General features: G+C 39.1%; 1 protein-coding gene across 1 annotated transcript in view; it reads left to right on the forward strand.

The window, feature by feature from the left end:
- Positions 1 to 16976, forward strand: part of SPATA7 (spermatogenesis associated 7) — a 47818-nt gene extending 30842 nt beyond the window's left edge. The window contains exons 6-12 of the mRNA XM_074910072.1: positions 7944 to 8422; positions 9443 to 9509; positions 11135 to 11205; positions 12106 to 12159; positions 13542 to 13619; positions 15757 to 15814; positions 16158 to 16976. Coding sequence (XP_074766173.1) covers positions 7944 to 8422; positions 9443 to 9509; positions 11135 to 11205; positions 12106 to 12159; positions 13542 to 13619; positions 15757 to 15814; positions 16158 to 16640 — 1290 coding nt within the window. The 3' untranslated portion in view covers positions 16641 to 16976. The remainder of the gene's footprint in view (positions 1 to 7943; positions 8423 to 9442; positions 9510 to 11134; positions 11206 to 12105; positions 12160 to 13541; positions 13620 to 15756; positions 15815 to 16157) is intronic.
- Positions 16977 to 22989: the final 6013 nt, after the last annotated feature.

Here is a 22989-nt window from a genome sequence, read left to right on the forward strand (position 1 = left end):
AGATTCAGGGGTCCTCTCTATACAAGCTTGCTGCAAGTAATATTCTATGTACCTTGATTCTGTGACTAACAAAATTGAAACATAAATATGTAACTTATGAAACCTTTTTAAGGGTGTATTATTGCTGAAATGTACCACTGAGTTAATTTCTGTCTTTCAAAACAAATTGGTTGGTTGAATCGATAGAATAGAAACATATATTGGTAAGCAAGATAGGTGTCAAGATTCTTGACTCCAAATTACATTAGTTATAGTTCTAACTAGTGCTAAATCTGTGATACTTCCATGGAATATTTTTTTTTAATTGTATCTGAAGAACAGAGCCAAATATATTTCAACCACTCCATATTTGTAGGCATGTTTTTGTCTTTTTTTTTTTCCCAGCTAAACATCTGATGTTTTTATAGATACTATATTAGAGAAGAAAATGAACATGCTTGCTTACAGTTAACTTGCCTATACCAACACAGGTGTACAAATAATTTTCTGAAAGCTTGGTGACAAATTGCAGACAAACAGCATTTTCTGACACTCATTAAAATCCTTTTGAGGCCACCAACATAGTTCCTTGTTCCTGATATTGTTTCTTTGTGTATCCAAAGGCTGAACTGCCTACCTATTTGGGCTCTAAAGGTTTGCCCCAAGATAAAGGGGCCTCAAAAGATATTCTTCTTTCTCAGTACTTGAATGAATACTTCTCAAGACTGACACAAATATGGCTTGGTTTGCAGCTCTTTCTAGTCACCTTAGCTACTTGTTCTACTTATGATACATTTGAGGAGGAGAAGAAAGAACTTCCCTAAGCATCCTCATAAATAAGGAATGCTTAAATTTAGAGTATTGCTGCATTTACCCTGTACCTTTGTCTTGTTTTAGGATTACCTCAACCTTTTCCAAGGAATACAACAAGTGGCTTTCATGAGGTATAGTTGTGTAATTGGATAATATCACTTAAGATTTTTTTATTATAATATGGTATGTTGCAGGGCACCAGTCATCATATGTTCACAAATGCTTCTTCAATCTGATTTATATTGCAGCTACGTGAACTGTTTTAATCACTGAACTGAGAGTAACAAGTATACATGAAAAATTAAGCTTTTTATAATACATACTGAAGGGTATAGAATTAGACACCTATATAGACCTATTCTGAAGCTTTCCAATCTTACCTGTTTTCTGTAATGCTGAGCTACCACTGCAAGTACTTTTTAAGCAAATAATCACACTGGTAAGTGTATTGGGTTTTCATGGCAAGGTTTTGGTAGCAGGGTGGTGTCCTGTTTTTGGCTGGGATAGAGGTAACTTTCTTCCTAGTAGCTGGTATAGTGCTGTGTTTTGAATTTAGGATGAGAATACTGTTGATAACACACTGATGTCTTAGTTGTTGCTAAGCAGTGGTCAGGGACTCTTCAGCATCTGATACTACCCTGCCAGTGAGTAAACTGGGGGGCACAAGAAGTTGTAAGGAGACACAGCCAGGACAGCTGACCCAAACAAGCCAAAGGGATATTCCATACCATATGGTGTCATGCTCAGTATATAAGCTAGGGGGAGAGCTGGCTGAGAGCTGCTGCTCAGGAATTGGCTGCGCATCGGTCAGCAGTTGGTGAGCAATTGCATTGTGCATCACTTGTTTTGTATATTCAAGTTATAATTATTTTGAATACAATATTTATATAATTATGACAATATAATAATTATTATAATTATTATATATTATTATTTTCCCTTCCTATTCTGTTCTGTTAAACTGCCTTTATCTCAACCCACAAATTTTACTTTTTTTTTCTGATTCTCTCCCCTTCCCACTCGAGGGGGCAGTCAGCAAATGACTGTGTGGTGTTTAGCTGCCTGCCAGGTTAAACCATGACAGGGGGCTACAAGGGTGGCTTCTGTGAGAGGCTGCTAGAAGCTTCCCCTATGTTCAGTAGAGCCAATGCCAGCCAGCTCCAAGACAGACCCACCACTGGCCAAGGCTGAGCCCATCAGTGACAGTGGTAGTGCCTCTGGGTTAACATATTTAAGAATGGGGGGCAAGGAAAACAAACTGTGCAACTGCAGCCAAAGAGAAGATTGAGAATATGGGAGAGAAACAATTCTGCAGATACCAAGCAGTGAAGAAGGAGAGGGAGGACGTGCTCCAGACACCAGAGCAGAGATTCCCCTGCAGCCCGCGTGTCGCGAATGAAAGTATTGACACGGTAAAGATTTAGAAAAATAATCTAGATTTATTAATAACTAACAACTATTTGTCAATACAAAATAACTCAGACAGAAAAGCGACTTATTCAGGTTCTAAAATGACAAGATTCACTCTAACTTACTTAACGGTACCTTAATTTATACACATATGTACATGCGCATACACAAACCAGACATATACATACAGAAACAAAGGGGTTTGGGTTCGGTAAAATGAACACAAAAGGGACAAACACACAGGAACAAGGGTAAGGGTACGTACCCACACACACGCACACCCACCAATAAACAGGTGAAATAGAAGCTAGCTCAAAGAAAATTTCCCTCTCGAGTTTAGAGCAAATACTCACCATGCCTTGGCATTCCTCAATGGGCGATAATTGAGACTCGAGCGGGGGGACTTCACCCTGGCCTTCCGTCTGGAGCAGACGACACCTTAAGGGTTTTGGTACCTGAGAGGTGTCCCAACTCAGGGGAGATGCTGGTCACAGGCCGCTGCGATCCAGGAGAGCTCAAAGGGCCTCTCTGGTGGTCACAGTTTGTAGGATCCAAGATAATTGACTTTTGTCAAATACTATCTGGTGCCTTCCGGCAGTTGCACAAGAATTTGAATAACATGCAACCCTGTTATTGTTCCATCTGATCACATCCCAGGCACAGGGGTGTCAGGCCATCAGGAGATGATGGGCCATTATAACCTTTTCCAAGCAATTGGGAGGGGCAGGAGCCAGGCTCCTCAAGGTTATCAGTCCTTATCTCCATAGATTGGTGTATGGCTTGGGGGAATGTGGATGGAATCACACCTGGCACCAAGCAGCCCAACAAGGACGGCAGGGAGGGGTAGGAATTGCACCACCACACCGCGGTGCAGCCCATGGTGAGGCAGCTGTGCCCCCGCAGCCCGTGGAGGTCCACGGGGGAGCAGATCTCCACCTGCAGCCCGGGGAGGACCCCACAATGGAGCAGGTGGGTGCTCCTGAAGGAAGCTGTGACCCCATGGGAAGCCCACGCTGGAGCAGGCTCCTGGCAGGACCTGTGGCCCAATGGAGAGAGGAGCCCATGCTGGAGCAGGTTTGCTGGCAGGTCTTGTGACCCCATGGGTGACCCACACTGGAGCAGTCTGTTCCTGAAGGGCTGCAGCCTGTGGGAGGGACCCACACTGGAGCAGTTCCTGAAGAGCTGCAGCCTGTGGGAAGGACTCATGTTGGATTTTATGGAGGACTGCAAGGGACTCCACAGTGGAGCAGGGGAGGAGTGTGAGGAGTCCTCCCTCTGAAGAGGAAGGAGCAGCAGAGACAATCTGTGATGAGCTAACCGTATCCCCCATTCCCCATCCCCCTGTGCTGCTAAGAAACTCCTGAGAAAATCAGGAGTAAAGTTAAGGCCAGGAAGAAGGGAGGGGTGGGGGAAGATGTTTTAAAATTTGGTTTTATTTCTCATTATCCTACTCTGATTTGATTGGTAATAAATTAAACTAATTTTCCCAAGCCGAGTCTGTTTTGCCCATGATGGTAATTGCTGAATGATCTCCCTGTCCTTATCTTGAAGCTACAAGCCTTTTGTTTTATTTTCTCTCCCCTGTGCAGCTGAGGAGGGGAGTGATAGAGCAGCCTTGGTGGGCACCTGGCATCCAGCCAGGGTCAAACCCACCACAGTAAGCCACATTATACTGCTTGCTAACACAGGCATTTGTTTGGCATTGTCACTGCATGTTATCAGTTCAGCATTTAATTATGCTGTAGTAGTAAAATCAAGTTGGCTCACATGAGACACCACCAAGAAGGGCTTATTTTGGCTCAGCTAACTGAAAAAAATAAACTCTTTGCATTAGGCATCAGCAACTATGGACATTTTGAAGTATTAGAATAATATAGAGAGGTCTTACCCTATCTATGTGGTAAGATACGTACTGATATGGGAGAAAATTGTTGTGTGGAATTGTTGTGAAGGAAATATATGGTATAACAGCAGTGTGATCTGTGACTTAATTTTGATGGTAAACTATCTGTGTTTTTTAATATTCCTCTAAATAGCATTTACTACATGCCGCAAAATGTATATTCATCCCCTTAGTCTTAGTTTAAAATATTAGTGGGACTGAAAGGGAAAAAATGGAATAGTGTAGATTCAAAGCAGTAACAGTAGCAGTGTTATGAGAAAATGCAGCATTTATACAGTAAGAGTCATATTGATTAGAACTTTTAAGAACAGGTTTTTTAGGATTTGAATGATAGAATAGAAAATCTGTGTATATTTACAAACTATACTATGGATTACATAGGTTAATATGCTATACTATATATTACTAGTAATATATATATGACTATACTGTACGTTAGTAGGCTATAATGTCATGAATTTTCAACAAATGTATTATTTGTAATTCTTTTTTTTTACCCTCCCTACTGCCCCCAGTAGGAGACTTCAAAAGTTTCACAATGAGTCTCTTGCAGAATTCCCACAGGTACTTTCTTTTACAGTTGATTTTGCTGCTTTTGTTGGCATTCAGTCCATTGCTACTTACTGGTGAGGAAAATCACACATCCAGCCTTCAGTCCTCATCTTAATCATCTGATTCTTTTCAAAAAGTGAAGGTTTCTTGAAGATTTTCTCCAGGTTTCTATTGTGCTCAGGCAATGAAGCACCATGCTTCAGTGTTAGTCTCACAAAATAATTTCCACATGGATTAATTATAAGATCAGGATGGGTTTCAGGGTGAACCTGTGACTCTTCTCAACTGGCAGTTAGGCTTGTAGGCCATAAATAAATGCATAGCACAACATGTGTTTAAGTCATATCATACTGAGTCCACTCTTCGTCAGACTTTCTATAGGGGAGCTATTACTTCAGTGACTTCAGTAATGTAATGCTTCTACTTAATAGTTTTTACTTGTTTGATAGAAGCATAATAGAGATAATGGAACACATATGGAAATCAACTTCCCTTCCTCCCTTTTTTTCACTGCAGGGTTTTATGGCCTGTACTGATTTCTCCTTATCTTCCTGTTATTTGTTCATGTGGTGGAGGTACATCAAGAAGTTATCTTTATGTTAGCCTATCTGAACCTAAACTTCAGGTCTGTTAAAAATCTGGTCCTTAATTGACCTTATAAATTGAATTTTCTTCTTAGGAAACACCTCTACTTGTATATATTCTCTTCAGTCTTGTAGTTTAGTTGCTGTTGATTTGGAGCTTTGTGGACTGAGTGTAAGGAAAGTAAAATACTTATTTTTAAAAGTCTAGGTAGTTAGTTAAAATTGAATTAATTTGGCTTTGTTAGCTGTTGATTTTTGAATTGGGTTTTCTCGGATGTCATTTTTATTTAGTTGTTATTTTGCCTTGTATTATACTGATTGCATGGTATGGCACTGAGATTTTACAGAATAATTACTGTCCTCCAGTTGTCTTTTCACTGTTTCAGGACCTAGGTGCAAGCACTGTCTCTGGGAGTTGTACTGCGAGGTAGTCTGAGTACACACAGTGTGGGTCATCTCTTCTCCATCATATGGTTGTGTATAACAGAACTTGAATTGCATAAATAGTTATGTGGATGAAATAAGTTATAGAAAATTTGTTTGCTGTTAGGTTTCTCGTTTAATCTTCTAATTCTGCAATATGGCTGTCCTTGGAAATTGTGAAACGTTACACATACTTTTCACTGTCTGACAGAATATTCAGTGGGTGGCTGTATCCTAGGCAAGAAAAGAAGGTACAACTGCTGTCTTGATAAGATACTTCCTAACTTTTCAGACACATTGTAAAGCGCATTTACTAGTGCACATACCCTGTCCAGTTTGCAGATTTTTCAAAATCCTTTCTATAACAGAAGTAAAAATTTTATTGAATTGTTCTTTCTCATTTGACAAAAAAAAAAAAAAAAAACCAACAACAAAAACAAACAAACAAAAAAACCCACCAAAAACAACTTAAGATGTCAGTTAGATTTAGTTGTCTCACTTGTCTTTGCCACAGTATCGTGACACAATTCAGGAATAATGTTGAATTTTTAAGCATTAAGTAGGTTTTTTTCAGAAAGCAGAAAAAATAATATGGTCTTTCTAAATAATCTGTTCTTTAACCTTTCTCAATGATAGACTTAGTTTTCAAATTTTGATTATAGGTTACCAAGTGTTTTCTTATCCCTGGTATTAAAATCATGTTTCTGGTAAGAATCAGCCCTTCTAAAACTGATTGTGTTGGAAAATTCCCCATCACCTTCCACAGGACAGATTTATGTTCATGATCATCACTAGTTTCTGGTGTACTTGGCTTCCTCCTTATTAACTACTCTTAATATGTGTTGCAGTGCTTCACTTCACAAACTTTTTAACTGACTCAAGACTTAAAAATAACCTTACAGATCTTAAATAGAAGAGATGCATAGATGAGCTTTTGCTGTAAGGTTTTCCATTTTGTTTTGATTGTCTTCCACATCAATGAGATTTGTTTGGCTAGATTCTGTACAAAATAGATGGTTACTTGAAAACAGCAATTAGGTGTTCTTACTAACTAAAGTTGACACCTGGACTTCAATCTGCATATAAAATAGTCTTATATTGTGCTTCTTTTGGTGAGGAGTGAGTTAGCTGACTCCACACTGCCTACATCTTACCTTAGCCATGCCACCATGTACTACTGATTTGTCTCTTAGTTGTTGTCTAACTAGTAGCCTTGTAACTGTATCCTTTTAAAGTAACATTGAATATGAGTTTCCTTCTGAGAATGGAAGTATGTTTTTAAACTCTAATGTGTTGAACAGTTAAGAAGCAGGAGCAGTAATACCATTTCTCTGCCATCACCTGAAATCAAGTATATCTAATCATAAACTCAGCATGTTGTTATTTGTCCGGTTTAACTGTAGTATACTTGCAGTGTTGCCTTTCTGTAGTGTTAGAGGGGAAGTTTCACAGCTGCCTATGTACCTCCTGGCTTGAGAGACCCAAAGGAGAACAGGATAGATGCTTGACTGCATCTGCTGGAGGACATTATGATTGTATTATCATAGCAATTAGGACATTTCTCATGGAGCGGGATACCATTACAGAAGGTAACATCGTGTGTTCATACAGCCCTACCAGAGATGTGCCTCTCCCACCTACAGGAAGAAAAGAGTCACACAGTTATAATTTTCTTCTTATTCTGTGTCTAAACCACATTACAGTATTTTCCATGTTGGTCTAAGCTAAATCAGTGAGCAGTGCCCCTTACAGAATATACATCTTACAAAGATTGCTGGTGTATGATACACTTTGAAGCTAATAGGATTTGTCAAGAGAGGCAACAACTCCACACGTGAAGAGAATACATATTACGAACTAGTCAGTAGGATAATTATGGATAATGTCTACCTTACCTTGCCTAGGTGGTATGAACAGAGCATACCCAGATAAAATAATTTGCCTCAATGCAATGATTCCTTGACTCTTAAAAATGTATTGAGCCATTTGACTAAAATGATTAAAACTTTTGGTTTGATGTAGACATCAGCATTCTGTAACAAAGCACCAGTGTGTTACTACTGAAGCAAACCATTTTCTTACTATTCTCTTATTTCCAATTACTAGGTTTTAAAATCTGTTAGCACTGGGCCTACTCTGAAACCAGTCTGATTTTACAAAAATTGAAAGTTTTTACATAGAAAATACCTCCAAGTTGGTAACAGTAATAGCTGGGAGTACCCACTTGAGCAAAGCTGTTAACGTGCAAAGCAATCAAGTCTTGTTTTAATTTTTTCTAGAGTTTCTTGGAGGCGGAAGGCAAAGACAGTCTCTTCACCTGTGGTCGACAGGCACAGTACCTATCAAGAGCGCTGTCTTCTTATGGCGAGCATGGCTTGGGTTGCTCCAGTCCAGTAAAATATGCCAGAAAAATTTCTCGGAATACATCTAACACATCTAACTCAAACTCAAGTGTCAGTATGTCAAGTACACCAAGAAAACGCTCTGGACTTTCCTGCAGTTGCTCCACTCATAGTTTTGTGAGCATTAATCACTCCCAGAGGTGTCAAGGAAGCAACTCCAAAGTATGCAGTGGGGATCTTCTAAACAGGCACTCTGAATTCTTTACCGATAGGCAAAAACCTTTTACTCCGCGCACCTTAATATCAGATGCTAAATCTTTCCTGTCAGAGTACAGGTATTACACTCCTGCTCGAAGAAAAAGGAAAAATCACTGCAAGCAGCATGTGGAAGCTCAAACACAGACTGATGTGATCAGGTACAGAGATTAAAACTTTATTTTGAACCTATGGAATTTAGATGTTATTATAACAGTATCTTCATAAAAGCAACATGTTTTGCTTTCATTTACTTTTTTATAAAACCAGAATAATTATTCTGGAATAGTTCTGTCTTTTACCGTAGTAAAAGCTAGAACAGAATGGGATTTTCATTTTTTCGCTGGCATATTTTGTTGTCTTCTCTTTGTATAAATGAAATCAGTTGCTCCAAATTGGATACAAACTGCCACTAAATCCAGACTGTGGGATCTCACCTCTGCTGGGGGTAGTCATTCTCTCTATCTTTTCTTTGCTCTCTGGTATATAGTTGTGCTTTCTGTCTTCTAAAGAATTAACCACTACAAGATGCAAGTAGTTCCCCACTGTTGCCCCTGTAGTCGATTCCCCCCCCCCTTTTTTTTAGAAGTCTTGAATGCAGTACTGTCTTATTATTTGAATTTAAACTCTCCTAGATGTATGCTATATGAAATATTTTATACAAAATTAATGTCTTTCTCTTGCATTGAACTCCTCCTTAAACAGTTTTGATTTAACTTTGTTCTTACTGATACTACCTCATAGAGAAATTTTTTCTCTTTTGTGTCCTCAGTGCTTGCATGTCTAACTTTTTTTTTTTTTTTCCCCCTAGAACAAAGTAGGAATTTCATGAGGCTGGAATTATGATAGCTTCAGCTCTGTATTGTAAATGTTGATTTTCTGGATGTGAGTCAAGTGTTTTCCTCATGCAATTTGAATATGTAGGATCATCTCCATTCTCAATTCTGAACAATTATTTTGAATCACCTATGCATGACTGTTGTGATCCTTCAAAATGAACTATAACTTAGTTTTATTATGTGAGTGGAAGTTTGGCAGAAATTTTCTAAACTGGCAGAAATATCTTAGTACTAGGTCCTGTTCAGATTGATGGGAAATTTTCACAGTGGCACTGGTATCCTCATCCTGCATATTTTGAGGGTAGACTTCTTGGAAATCTCATCTATCTCTAAATTTTGTAGCTTTCCATCCACAGACAAAGTGTCTGAGAGAAAAGTTATGACTGAACAGCAGAAGATCACATTGAAGGTAATAAATCTATCAGTCATTTGGGTACTCTTACTACACCCTTCACCATAATTTTGGATATATACTTCATCTCTGCCACAGCAGTATACAACTGATTTCAGTTTTGTTTTTTTTACTGTCATAAGATTGATTACTTCTGTAGAGGAGAGAGAGTTTCGGAAGAATGAGTGGAAACAACAAGAAAAAACATTGAGGCATGTGAAGAGATATTAGGATATTACAAAATTTTAATTTTTTTTTTCTTCAACAGTTTTTATAAGTGCACTATTATGTAAATATTTGTTAAGGACATAGGTAATTGGTACATTATTTTTTCAGAAGAAGGTGGTACCTTTTTTGCAAGGATTTTTTTTTTCTTCATTCTTGCATTGGACAACATATTCCAAAAAGACCTCAACAGAAGAACTGGAACCAAGGAGTCCCTTCCTCTATGAGGAAGCACCCAAACCACTGTGTGGTGAAGTTTTCCTTGATACTGTTTGCTTTCTGTCTTGCTGAATGTATCTGGAATGCTTTAATGAAAAATCACACCACTTCAAATTCTACCAGGTCCTAGTATTTTTTCGTCTTAGTCACAGAAATGTTTACATCCATCATTTTGATTTCAATTGCTAGGTGTTTGTGACAGTTGAACTTAGTTTTTGGTTATTTGATCTTTCAGAAATTGCCTTTGTGGGTGGTGGATTAGGATTATTAAATTTTAAAGATGAAATGGAATACCAGCATCTTTGGGAGGCAGAGGGAAGCAAGAAAAAGACCTGAGATATTTCTTAAGACTTCAAATCTGAAGTTACTTTGTCTTAATTTGTACTAATATTTGGATGGAAGAGTTTGATCAGAAGTTAGGTTCTTACTTTGTGCTTTATCTTGTAGCCACTGTACAGACAAGTCCTTAAACAGCCCACCCTGTCAAACATAAGTACTTGAATAACTGTGGACTTTCTTCCTGAATAAAGGCTACAGGGTCAGACTCGTGATGTCTCTAGCTTAATAGGGCAAATAATTATGCTTTATTCATTGGAAAAGAGGGATGAGAGAGAATATATATTTATAGCTTTACTGAAAATAGAGGAGAGACCACCTGAATTCATCTGCAGCTGATCTTGTTAAGAAAAGGTTAAATGATTATTCTGAAGGTTTCACTCCAGTTCCATGAAGAACTTCTGATTGCATTTTCAGACTGTCTTATCTGACTTTTACTTTGGCTGTTGTAGAAGTGACAACAGTAGGTCATGTAGCTTTACCGTGGCCCTTTCAGAGTATTATAATTTAAAATGCAGGTAGTCAGCAGCTCAAGAGATGTGATTTAGAGTGCTGGTTCCTGGTTTTGCATACCATATTTTACTCCTGTTGGTGACATGGATCCTCTAGCTTTTAGAGAATTCATCTTTGACATACTTGTCAGGGGAGGAATGTTTCACATTTCCTGTTGCCCCTGACTAAAATTTTGGATCTCAAAGCCGAGTACCCTTTTCTGCCATATGTCTCACTTTACCTAAACTTTCTGAGAAAATGCATAAAATTTGTAGGGCTGCTTAATCACAGATAGTTATTAGGTACATTTTAATGGTAAAATTTGCTTTGTATTTACACTGATAATAAAGATTTTTCTCTCTGTGTTGTAGACTGAAGATAGAAGATATACTGTGTCGGAGCCTGAGAGAGGAATAGCTGCTTTTCCGTACTCCTTCCTAAGGTGCCTGATTTACAGCAGAAAGGAGTATTTGAAGCATTCCTTTCTGCTTTCTATACAGCTGTTTCTTAGGCCATAAGCCTTCATTACCATTTCTCTTTATAAGTCTCCTCACAGGACTTTTGTTTGGTTGGATTTTTTACATCAATGGCCTTTCCCAACTTCAAAATTCATTACTTTCTTATGATAAAGTTCCACTAGGAAACCAATTAAGAAAGAGAACTCTGAAATATATGAGTATTTTTGTCAGGATTAAGAATGATGACACATTAATACAGCTGTTATTTCTGTACATCCAAGCATACATCAGAGCTTACACACTGTGTTTCTTATACAGTACTACAACTAAATACTGGATTGTATTCCAATTGGTATTTCCTTTAAGGAAAAAAAGGTCTCCAGGCATCCAGACTTTTGAAGCTATGATCTGCAAGGATTTAGAATATTGTCACAATACAATAACAGTCTTGGAAATCAGGCTAGAACCCAAGGGCTTCCAGCTGATTCTCCTCATTGCTGACCTAAGTATCATTGCGTGATTTGCTGATTTGCTCTCTGGCCTTTTTGTACAAAGGCATTTTTACCTGAGGAAAACAATGTACTCTGAGTAAAAAAAGCACTCTTTATGGATAGTGGAGGTCTGTATAGCATCTGAGGTCTTTGAGGAATTATAGTAGTGCCTCTAGTTAGGTGTTATAATACTCTTGAACCATAGTCTTTCAGGCTTCAATGTAAACAGTGGATTTTGCTATTGGAGCAGGGTTTGGGAGTGTTCTGATGGGTTTTTTCCAAGATGAAATGGCATAATGGCACAGCATGGCTCCAGAAGAAAATGAGATACGAGGTAGTAAAAAGGGGGTTTAGTTTGTTACTCTCCTTCTTACCTTCTGATTTTCTGATTAGAGACACATCAATGTATTCTCATCAGTCTTCAGCAAGGAGGACTATCGAGGCTGAGTAAGTATGCTTAAACCATTTTTCTGTAATTTTACAACATTAAACTAGAAACTCTTCCTCAAAAATTGTGAACTTGAAACAGTAAATGAGGACTCAGAATAAACCTGTTCACAATTTACAGTAGAATTGACATGACTATGAATTGTTGTATAATAGTTAAAAATTTCCATGTGAATCTAAACGTGAAGAAAATTCATTATAACTTTGGGAGAAAGACTTCTCGTCCAGTGGCTATACTTTAAAAGTTTCTTCTTTTTTTTTTTTTTTTTTTTTTTTTGTCTGTAATCTCTGAAGCAAGTGTTGGCAAAATAAAATATCAAGTTGAAGGGCATTCTTACCACATATCTGCTCTGAAGTTTGATGAGAATTGGAAGAGTTTTGAGTTATATTCAGAAATGCTGCATTGGATGACCTTGAGAAAACCATTTAATTCTTTGTGCTTTAGGACAGGCTTGTTCTTGGCTAACTTTAAGGATGTAATATAGGTAACAAAGATCAGCTATAGATATTTTTCTTGACTATAGAGGAAACCAAAATTTCAATCTTCAAGCTGGATGAAAAATTTTACATAATGAAAGTCATGCAAGATGTATCCCATTTTTAATTTTCTGTTTATTAAGACTGAAGGATGGTTTGACAGAGCTTGATGGGATACTTTGGGATATTTAGAAAGATGCTATGAAAGAGAAACAGCACTGAAATATTTTCCTCTGGGGTTTTATTTCTTTTTTTCCAAACGGAACTCCAAACTGGGAGAGTCTTCCATTTAGAGCAACTGGCATCAAGAAGATATCAATTTGATCGAAGAGGTGAAAACCACATCTCACACTAACAGGGATTTTGTACATCAAAGAGTTGTTTGAAAGAAATGGAGGCTGTCAAATAAGCACTTAGATTTTTCTGAGCTTCCACTGAGGACTAGCAATTTTCAGCTCCAGTCAGATTATCCAGAAGATCCTTTGGAAGCCTTTACTCAGAACATCAAACTGAAAATTTACACTTTAGCTTCTTCCCAGTTAGCACCCTTCCTTCTTGAGTGCAAAGCAAGTTCTGAAAGCTTTCCAAGATTTGCTGATTCCCCACTCAGAATCTCTCTGCTAATTTATATCACAACAAAACGTTAGCATAAACACAAAGAACCATAGCAACCTTTCTAACAGTCTGATACTTTAGGTAGGTTTTTCTATTATTATTCAAATTGAATGAAAGGCTTAGTTTGTCCTGATAGAATTACATTTTTGAAAAATAGCAGCTGGTGCCAAGTACTGTACAATCTTCTTTATGGGAAATGCCGTTAAGGGGATTGGACCTACTGCATTGTGTAATATCTAGGTGTCTCTATTTTAAAACATTTAACACTGGGTTTTCTGTTCTACCTGCAGAGAAGAAGAGCTTTTGTATTTAGCTTTCATTGAAGATGTAACAAATGAAATTCTTAGCCTTGGGCTGTTTTCTAACAGGTGGGTTAGGGTTGTTTTGAAATTTGTAATGCTATGTCAGAAACACATGGACTCTGTAAGAAAGGGAAGTTGTGGTTAGTAATCATTTCTTTGCCTTTAAGAGTATCTAGATACACAGTTACCCGTTGCTTTTGTTTTGTTTCCTTTTCTTTTTTGCTTTATGTAAGAAAGGGGAACTAGGAAAGACCTGTGAGTCATCTACTTTGATCTGCTGCTATACCATGAGGTAAAGCCTCTGTTAGAAACTGACCTGGAACCCTAGATGGAGTAATGCTAAAAAGAAATAATTTTACTCTGCAACAGCTGTTTTGTTAAATAAACCAAGTTACTAATATTTCACACAGTAGATCCTCCATCTCTCTTCTGTCCTTGTTCCTGCTCCAGTTATGATTTCTGTCTTCAACATGAGTTGTCAGGATTGCATACTGTTTCAGATAAGGGTTCACCAGTTGCTAAATCAGATTTTTTCAATAATTAAACAATAAGTTATGATATAATTAATGTATTTGAGTAGTACTCCCAAATTCTTTTCCATACCAGTTCTTTCTGATAAAGAACTCTGAGTTTATTATAAAAAAAAAAAAAACCTGCAGTATTTCTGGTACAGAATTTCAACTCATTTTTGTAATTCCATATTCAAGGCAGTCTAATTTCAGCATAATCTGATCTTCCTCTGGGTTGATAATGTTCCAGCTGTTTTTCTGTTCTGTGCACTCATTTTTTTTCTCATGTGAAGGCTGTCAGTGAAAATGTTAAATACACTAAATCAAAAAATTAATCTTTTGAGAAATTATAAGAGCAGTCTCCCTCTGTAAAAAACAACCAGTAATGTTGTCTTCTCTTAAACCCCTTCTTGTACTAAGTTTTTTTTCTTTTTTTAATAATTTCTCATGTAAACTAGGTTAAATTTACTCAACTTTCTGGAAATCTGTTCCAGTGACTGTGTACCTTGTCACAGAACACTTCCTCTGTGCTGAAATTTTTTTCTCATCCTGCTTAAGAATGGAAGAGAGTTCTCACAACTGACAACTTCTCTGTGGAATTTTTCTGAAGCTTTATTTTATTCCTTCACTTTATTTATACTTGTGCATATCAACCACTATGGTGCACCTAAGAGATTTTGGATACTTCAGCATGTCAGTAGGACCACCACTGGATTGTTGGTTTCTCCCAACACATAGACTCAACATGCAAAACCCAGAGTTGTGCTGCCAGTTACCTCATGGTTACCATCTGCTGCCCAAAGCTGGGTCTGCCTGCCGAGCACGTGTCCAGGGGGATACTGGCTCGGGGTAGCCCTCTTTGTGACAAAACATAATCGAAACAATCTTAGGATCACAGAATCATTTAGGTTGGAAAAGACCTTTAAGATCATCGAGTCCAACCAGTAACATAGCACTGCCAAGTCCAGCACTAAACCATGTCCTTAAGCATCACATCTACATGATTTTTAAATACCTCTGGGGATGGTGACTCAAACACTTCCCTGGGCAGTCTGTTCCAATGCTTTACAACCCCTTTTTGGTTGAGGAATTTTTCCTAATATCTAGTCTAAACATCCCCTGGTGCAACTTAAGGCCATTTCCTCTTGTCCTATCACTTGTTACCTGGGATAAGAGACCGACACTCACCTCACTACAGCCTCCTTTCAGGTAGTTGTAGAGTGATAAGGTCTCCCCTGAGCCTCCTTTTCTTCTGGCTAAACTACCCCAGTTCCCTCAGCTGCTCCTCACAAGAGTTGTGCTCTAGACCCTTCACCAGCTTCACTGTCCTTCTCTGGACTCGCTCCAGCAACTCAATGTGTCTTGTAGTGAGGGGCCCAAAACTGAACACAGTATTTGAGGTGCAGCCTCACCAGTGCCAAGTACAGGAGTAAGATCACTGCCCTAGTCCTGCTGGCCAGACTATTCCTGATACAAGCCAGGGTGCTATTGGCCTTCTTGGCCATCTGGGCACACTGCTGGCTCATATTCAGCCAGCTGCCGACCAGCACCTCCAGGGTCTTTTCCACCAGGCAGAAATCTTAGTGGTCCCATCCAGCCAAGAAATGAAAATGAAAAGCCAAAGTAATTAATATATGTAGATCTGTTAAAAGTTGGTTTTCTCACTGTGAATTCATTTAATTGTTCATTTGTAGAGTTCTGGAACAACTGTTTGAGTGTCACATACAAGAAAATAAGAACCGTTTGGATGAGGTAGGTGCTGCCTCTATAATATTCTCCCCCTCTGCATATGATTTCAGCAGTGTTTCCAAAGTACAGTGGAAATGCACTGGTATACTTGCAGGTAAAGGTAACTAGGATGCTCCGTAGGGAGCATCTCTCTCCATAAATGAGATTTACAGAGTCATGAATCATGGTAGATCAGGAGTCATGGCACAGTCACACGAAGGGGATATCAGTTTGGTTACCCTTGATGTATAATTTAGTCATTTGACTGCAAGCATCCTCCTTTATGTCAGAACTAAGCACTGAGTTCTGGGCAGATAGGTGCTACGGGGCTGGAGAAGTGTCACCCTTTTCTTCCTTCACCCCCTAGAGCAAAATGCGTCACTTCTTGGATGTACTGAAAGCAGACCTCGGCTGCAGCTCGGGCAGCAGTACGGAGCAAATCCTTGCAGGCTGGGAAGCCTCTGACTCACTCGATTTGCAAGAGGTTGATATGGTGGAAGAGCTTAAATTTACCAGTAAAAGTCAGATGCAAAGAAAAGCTACAAAAAGTGAAGAATTCTGTGGGACCATGGACTTGTTAAAGGAACCAAACAAATGTGAATCACCAGTGTGCAGAAATTTAAAGGAGACACAGAGCAAGGATGACTTTTCAGATGTCAATGAAATGATGAATGCTAGGCCAGGGTCTGATTCTTGTGTGAAATCTGAGGAAGACCCAGACACTTCACCCTCATGTGAGGCAACTTTAAACTTGATTACTTGTGACAGTGTTTTGGAAGCCACCAAGGAATTTGATGATCTTGAGGAAAGCTTTGCAGAGGCCCTTCATATCTCACATGACTATTCATAATCTTAGCCAAAACGTAGCTGTTAAAATAGGGATAGAGCTAGTTCTGTGGAGAACAGCCATTTATTAAGTAGTAGTAAATTATTTGTTTTATTTTCAGTTTATTTCTGTTTAAGTACTGCTAAAATCTCTAGCAGGGTATTGTTAATTGGGCATTAATCTGTGTTAATGTTGACTCTAAAGGGTAAAGTGTCAATTATCAAAAACTTTGTATTTTGTCTATAATTGCATAACTCAGAACTAATTTGAGAATATTAAAATTAGGTGTATATTTTTAGAAAGCTGTAATAGTTATGAAATATTTATTTTTTTTCTTTATAATAAATTAATTCATTGCTAGTGCAATTGTGGGACTGCTATAGAGATCCAAAATTTTGTAGTCTGCAGGAATTCAACTTATCCACATGAAAACATGAATTGATACATTCTGAGATCATACTATTTAACTTGGCAGAACTGGGATGAAACAGGATGCACGATCAATGCAACACAGTAAGGGCCAAGGCCGTGGTTCAGATAAATGATCTTTTGCTACATGTGACCTTTAAAGCCAAAATTTTATTAAGCTGCTCCTCCACAGGCAGGAGTGAGGATCAGAACACTGGTATTGCCTTGCTGCTGCCTTCTGCGTTCCCTTCAGTGGCCAAATAAGTTTAAAAATTATACTGCAGCAGTGCAGGACAAAGACGACAGAGACATGGATCACATTGGAGATGCCCACATTTGTACTACCTGCACCAAGCCCTGGCTAGAACTGCTTCAACTGACTTTCATGTTGGACGAGAGGACAATAAAGTGAGTCACCATGTCAAGATAGTGGGCAGCTTTTGTGTCATTTTAGGGCATAAGGACAAACCAGACTGTTAGCAAGGTTAGTTTTGGTTTCATTTTCTAAACATTGCTGTTGTTAATTCATTATTTTTATTTGCTTGCTTACCTTATGCTGGTAAAGATGGAGATGAAGTATGCAAGAAATTTCTGACTCATTCTCTTCCACACCAGCTAGTCCAAGAATAATTTGAGAAGCATTAGGCAAGAGTTGAGTCACTAAATCAACAGTGAAGTTCTGACTTGCTGTATGGGAGACAATGTCACTTTCCATTGTTTGCATAGCCCCTGGTTCACAGTGGGTGTGAAGCTCCAGCCAGAGTCTGTACTGCAGCTTGCACTAGTACATAATGTTATAACTCATGTTCTGGAATTGCAAGGTTGGTTGTCTTTCCTTCAGTGGTAGAAACAACAAAAGCAGAACTGTGGGATCAGTTTGAATAATCATGGAGTGGTTTGGGTTGGAAGGGACCTTAAAGATCATCTAGTTCCACCCCCCTGCCATGGGCAGGGACACCTTCCACTAGACCATGTTGCTCAAAGCCCCGTCCAGCCTGGCCTGGAACACTGCCAGGGGGGGCCATCAATAACCTCTGGGCAACCTGTTCCAGGGCCTCACCACCCTCACAGGAAAGAATTTCTGCCATATATCTAATCTAATTTTACCCTCTTTCAGTTTAAAACTGTTACCCCTTGTCCTATCCCTATACCCCGATCAAGAGTCCCTTCCCCTCTTTCCTGTAGCCCTTTAAGTCCTGGGAGGCCGCTCTAAGGTCTCCCTGGAGCCTTCTCTGCTCCAGCTGAACCCCCCCAACTCTCTCAGCCTGTCCTCACAGGGGAGGTGCTGCAGCTCCCTGAGCATCTTCTTGGCCTCCTCTGGACCCGCTCGAGCAGGTTTGTGTCCTTCTGATGTTGGTGCCTCCAGAGCTGGACCCAGCACTGCAGGTGGGGTCTCATGAGAGCAGAGCAGAGGGCAGAATCCCCCCCCTCGCCCTGCTGCCCACACTGCTCTGGATGCAGCCCAGGACATGGTTGGCTTTCTGGGCTGTGAGCGTACATTGCTGGTTCATGGTCAGTTTTCCTTCCACTCATACCAACAAATCCTTCTCCTTGGGGCTGCTCTCAATCCACTCATTGCACAGCCTGTATTTGTGCTTGGGATTGCCCTGACCCATGGGCAGGACCTTGCACTTGGCCTTGTTGAGGCTTGCACGGGTCCACCTCTCAAGCCTGTCAAGGTCCCTCTGGATGGCATCCCGTGTGTCACACCACACAGCTCAGTGTCATCAGCACTTGTTCAATCCCACTGTCTGTGTCACCCACAAAGATGTTAAACAGCACCGGTCCCAACACCTGAGGAACGGCACTCATCACCTTAGAGAAGGTAAGGCATGAATCTACAGTCACAAATTTAGAGGACCTGACCCCCAAAGAAGATCCATATGGCATTTAATGGATATGAAGATTATAGGCATCCATCAAAAAGTAATACAACTAGATGGTGATTACTATTAAATTTATGGAATAGAAAACCCATTAATATAGCACTTTCCTGTAGGACTTGTTGAGCTATCCCATAGCATTTAATATTTGGGATGTAATTTTCTATTGAAATTGATGAGAGGATCCAAAAATAGAAAACTACAATTAAAAAACAGATTTTTTTCTTCCATCACCTTGGTATGTATTCCTTACAGAGCAAATATATTTACATTTAGGACTTCTATCTAGAGTTGAAGTACAGAAGAACAATGTAACTTTACCCTATCACTTCTGTTGAAGTACACTGGATGCATTTAAAAGATTAAACTTGCTGCTAACATGACTTCTATATCTAAGGCTTCATCTACATTAGTTAAAATGAATATTGTAACAGTGTAATCAGGAGAGGTTGTTTGTGAGTGTGTGACATGGGGAAGAAAGGTTCATAAAGATGGTGGCTTTGACTTTTGGTTTTGGAAATTAGTGCATTAAGACCTTACAACTTGATATGAGGTGAGGAAATGATGTGGGCTTTAAAGTTTTCAATTCTCAGACATGATAGAGGCAAAATTGAAATGAAGTGTGTACATTCAGTAGTATGTATTTTTTATTTTTTAAATTATTTTTTTTCCCAAATCAGAGTAAGACAAAGTAACACTGAATCCTTCAAGATAGCCCCTACTATCCTCCACATAAATCTAACTACAGTTTGAATAATACAATAATAACACTCTAGTTTTGTTGTGATGTCCTGTCACTGTCAGAACGAGGCTGTATCTGCATCAAAATATTTTGGGTGACTTTGCTTTATGAAATAAATTGACTTCGCGTTTTGATCTCAGTTTTACAAATACATCTGCTTTCTTCATTGTTCTCATAACACCGTACAACACTGATTTTTCTGGACTTTGGTCAGGAGTAGTAGCACAGTATTTATTTAGAAATGCACGCCTGTTCTCATGTCTACAGCTAGAAATAATGCATCCATATGTGTGTGCATATACACACACCTATTTCCTCAGAAGGTCCAAGTGCTTCTGTCATGCTCACTCACTTCTGCTATGACAGAGGCAGATTTCCTGTTCAAAACATTTAAACTTCTTGTACTTCCGAGGTGAACAACTATTAGAATTTTTTTAGATGACCCTTTCCTTTTTCCTTTTCCTTGCAGTCAAGAAGGTCAAGTTTCAGCTAAAGAGTTGGAAGCAGTGTTTCATCCACCTTGTCTCCAAAAATTAGTTGCATGTTTTGCTTACCACAGCCCTTTGCCTCCTCTCCTGTGGGAGCAGGTCTGAGCGGTGTTTCCTCTGGTAAGACTTTTTGAAAGTCTGTATCTGTAGTCAATCATTAAAAGGCCATTTCAGTGGTCCCTATCTCTACTTTAAACCCTTTGAAATTTTCCCTTAGCTGTTTTTTCTGGACTCCTTACTGAGTTTTGTCACGGCTGAAAGCAGTCGGTTTAAAAATCAGTTTGTTTTCTTGGTGACCTGGATCTGCTTTATGAATAAGTCTTAAAAGATTACGTGATTTCTAAATTCAATTTTTCAGGGTGCAGCCTAAGTCTTGGGAACCGCTCCAGCGTGATTTCTCTCATCCAATTGTAATTTGAAAGACAATGGGAGTGGGTAGGGAGCCCCGAGGGGGTGCGGTGGGGCTGCGGTGCCCGCTGCTGGGCACTAGGGGCTGCTGCAGGGCTACGCTCCCCGGTGGGCAGGGTCCCCCCCGCAGCCGGGCAGGGGGGACCCCCCCCCGCCCAGATCCTCCTTGCTCACCTCCTGACAGCCCAGTTCCTCTAAACAAACATAAGGTGTGGATCTAACAACTAATTACTTCATTAGCTGCGTGTATTGATGGAGCTTAATATGCTTTCAGGCAAGTACATCAGCCCAGCATATAAAATGTGTTCATTACCTCTCCCGGTCTACCCCCTCCCCTCTTCTCATTAACACTTCTCTAACATTAACATAACTAACATTAACACTAACTTCTCTATTACAGAAATTTAATTTTGTTGTTACCCACTTTTCACCTAAAAATCTAGCTCAAGTTCAGGGCATTAAATAATCTGTTAAGAGGAGACGTTGATGAAAATAACTTGACCTCGCCGAAGCAGTTCATTGAGACGGAGTTGACCAGCAGAACAATAATCTAATCTTATTTCAGACACTGCTCAGTCAAAAAAAGAGGCATTAATCTTTAGAGAAAGTGTCAGGAAGCTTTTGTTTGTAGTGCATTAGTTTTGATCCCTGCCTCTGATCTTTTTTGTGTGTGTGTGTTACTGGACAGATGAATGTCAATAGTTGTAAGTCACCTCTGGCCCCATCTGTTAGAGGTGCACAGGGCACTGTTTAAAGCACTGGGTTCCATGAAGGAGACTAGAACAATCTTGCAACTATAATGAATAATGGTTATTCGTACTTTGGAACAATGGAAATGTTTTAATATTATTTAAAAATTCTTTCTTTCTGGATGGAAGGACACAGATGCTCCATCCCCCTCTTTTTATTTTTTCCTCTGATTTTTTCTGCACTGTTTGCTCCACCACAAGGATCTTGGGAGAGGTTGGATCTGGTTGGTGTGCAGTGACAGTAAATAAATGACAGTACTTTGGATCTACAAGGTACTTGTCAAATCAGTGTCTTGTTTAGTTCCTAGATGCACAATGAATATTTCCCCTTGAGAGAGAGAGATTAGCTGGCTGCTTATGCTAGAATGTCTAGTGGGGTTAATTATCCTTGGCAATCAGAGTAAAATCCCATTGAGACAACTATCAAATATTCAGAACTCTTTGTTTCATGATTCATGTGTAGATTTTGGCATATATAGTTACATTACTTTTACCTGGGTCATGTTTCTAAGGTGGTTCCTAAGCCATAGGACTTGAAGTTGGAAGATCTGAAATCTTCAGCTCTATGCTAAATGGAAACTCCTCACCACAGTGCTATGGGAAAGGGCTAAATTTTGTGCAAATTCCACAACTGTAAAATATGGAAGTTTATTTAAAATTATCTCAATTTAAAACTGGCCCACATGGAAGTTATGACTATGAAAATGAAACCTAAGTCTCTATCCTGAATCTGATCATGTCCAGTCCCTAATGATTTGGAAAGTGATGATGTAACCTCACTAGCAGTATAACAGAGTATGTGACTTAATCTGAATTACTGTTATCTTCATTTTTGTGTTAATCAACCTGACTCTTGAAGTTTATCTTATTATTCTTGCCTGCCATGTAGAACTGCTCTTGCAGTAGGAAATGCAGTGGCTTGATTTACAGATGTTCTAAGTGATTTCATAAGTCATTAATACTTATGAATCCAGCAGTATGACAAAAACCTCACTGTTCTACTTATTTTAGTGTAGGCATAATTAATTTTAGACTCAGCCTGGAAATACAATGTGGTTTCTTTCTTGTCCCCCATTTAAAGAAAAAAAAAAAGAAAAAGAAAAATCTGTGCCTGTAAAATGAAAGTGTCTGTGAAGTTCAGTAAGCTTAGAGAGAGATAATAGTCCTTGAAGTCTTTCAGGACTGTCTTGAAAAGCCTTACAGAAACAGAACTATTTTTCCTCCAGATTACTTTCAACATTTCTTCGAGAACCAGTGGCCTTTGCTCTTCTGAAAACGTTACTCCTTGAGGCAGCTGTTTAAATGGTGGCTGATGTCAGGACTTTATATGTGAATGGAAGGCCATGGCACAAACACATACAAAACACATATACGTAGAGGTCTATAATCCATCTGTTACTGGTAATGAGATGCATTAACATGACGGAAAGGATCTTAATTCTAATATACGGATGGGAAAGGGGGAAGATGGGTCCTTATAGTAAGGCATGCTAGAGTTTTATCTCTTTAAAGCACTTTATAACCATTTAATAATGTTTCCTTCAGCATTCTTGTGATAAAAACCAGTAAATGTTTGCTTTCCAGACAGAAAATAATATTGAGATACTGGCAATTCTGGTATGTTTGTGCTGGGGTAACACTTCAAGAGCTTCTTGCTACCTAGCTAATGCTTGTCCATTCATTATGTTTTCATAA

Source organism: Athene noctua, chromosome 6 (genome assembly GCF_965140245.1).
Source record: "Athene noctua chromosome 6, bAthNoc1.hap1.1, whole genome shotgun sequence".
Lineage (NCBI taxonomy): Eukaryota > Metazoa > Chordata > Aves > Strigiformes > Strigidae > Athene > Athene noctua.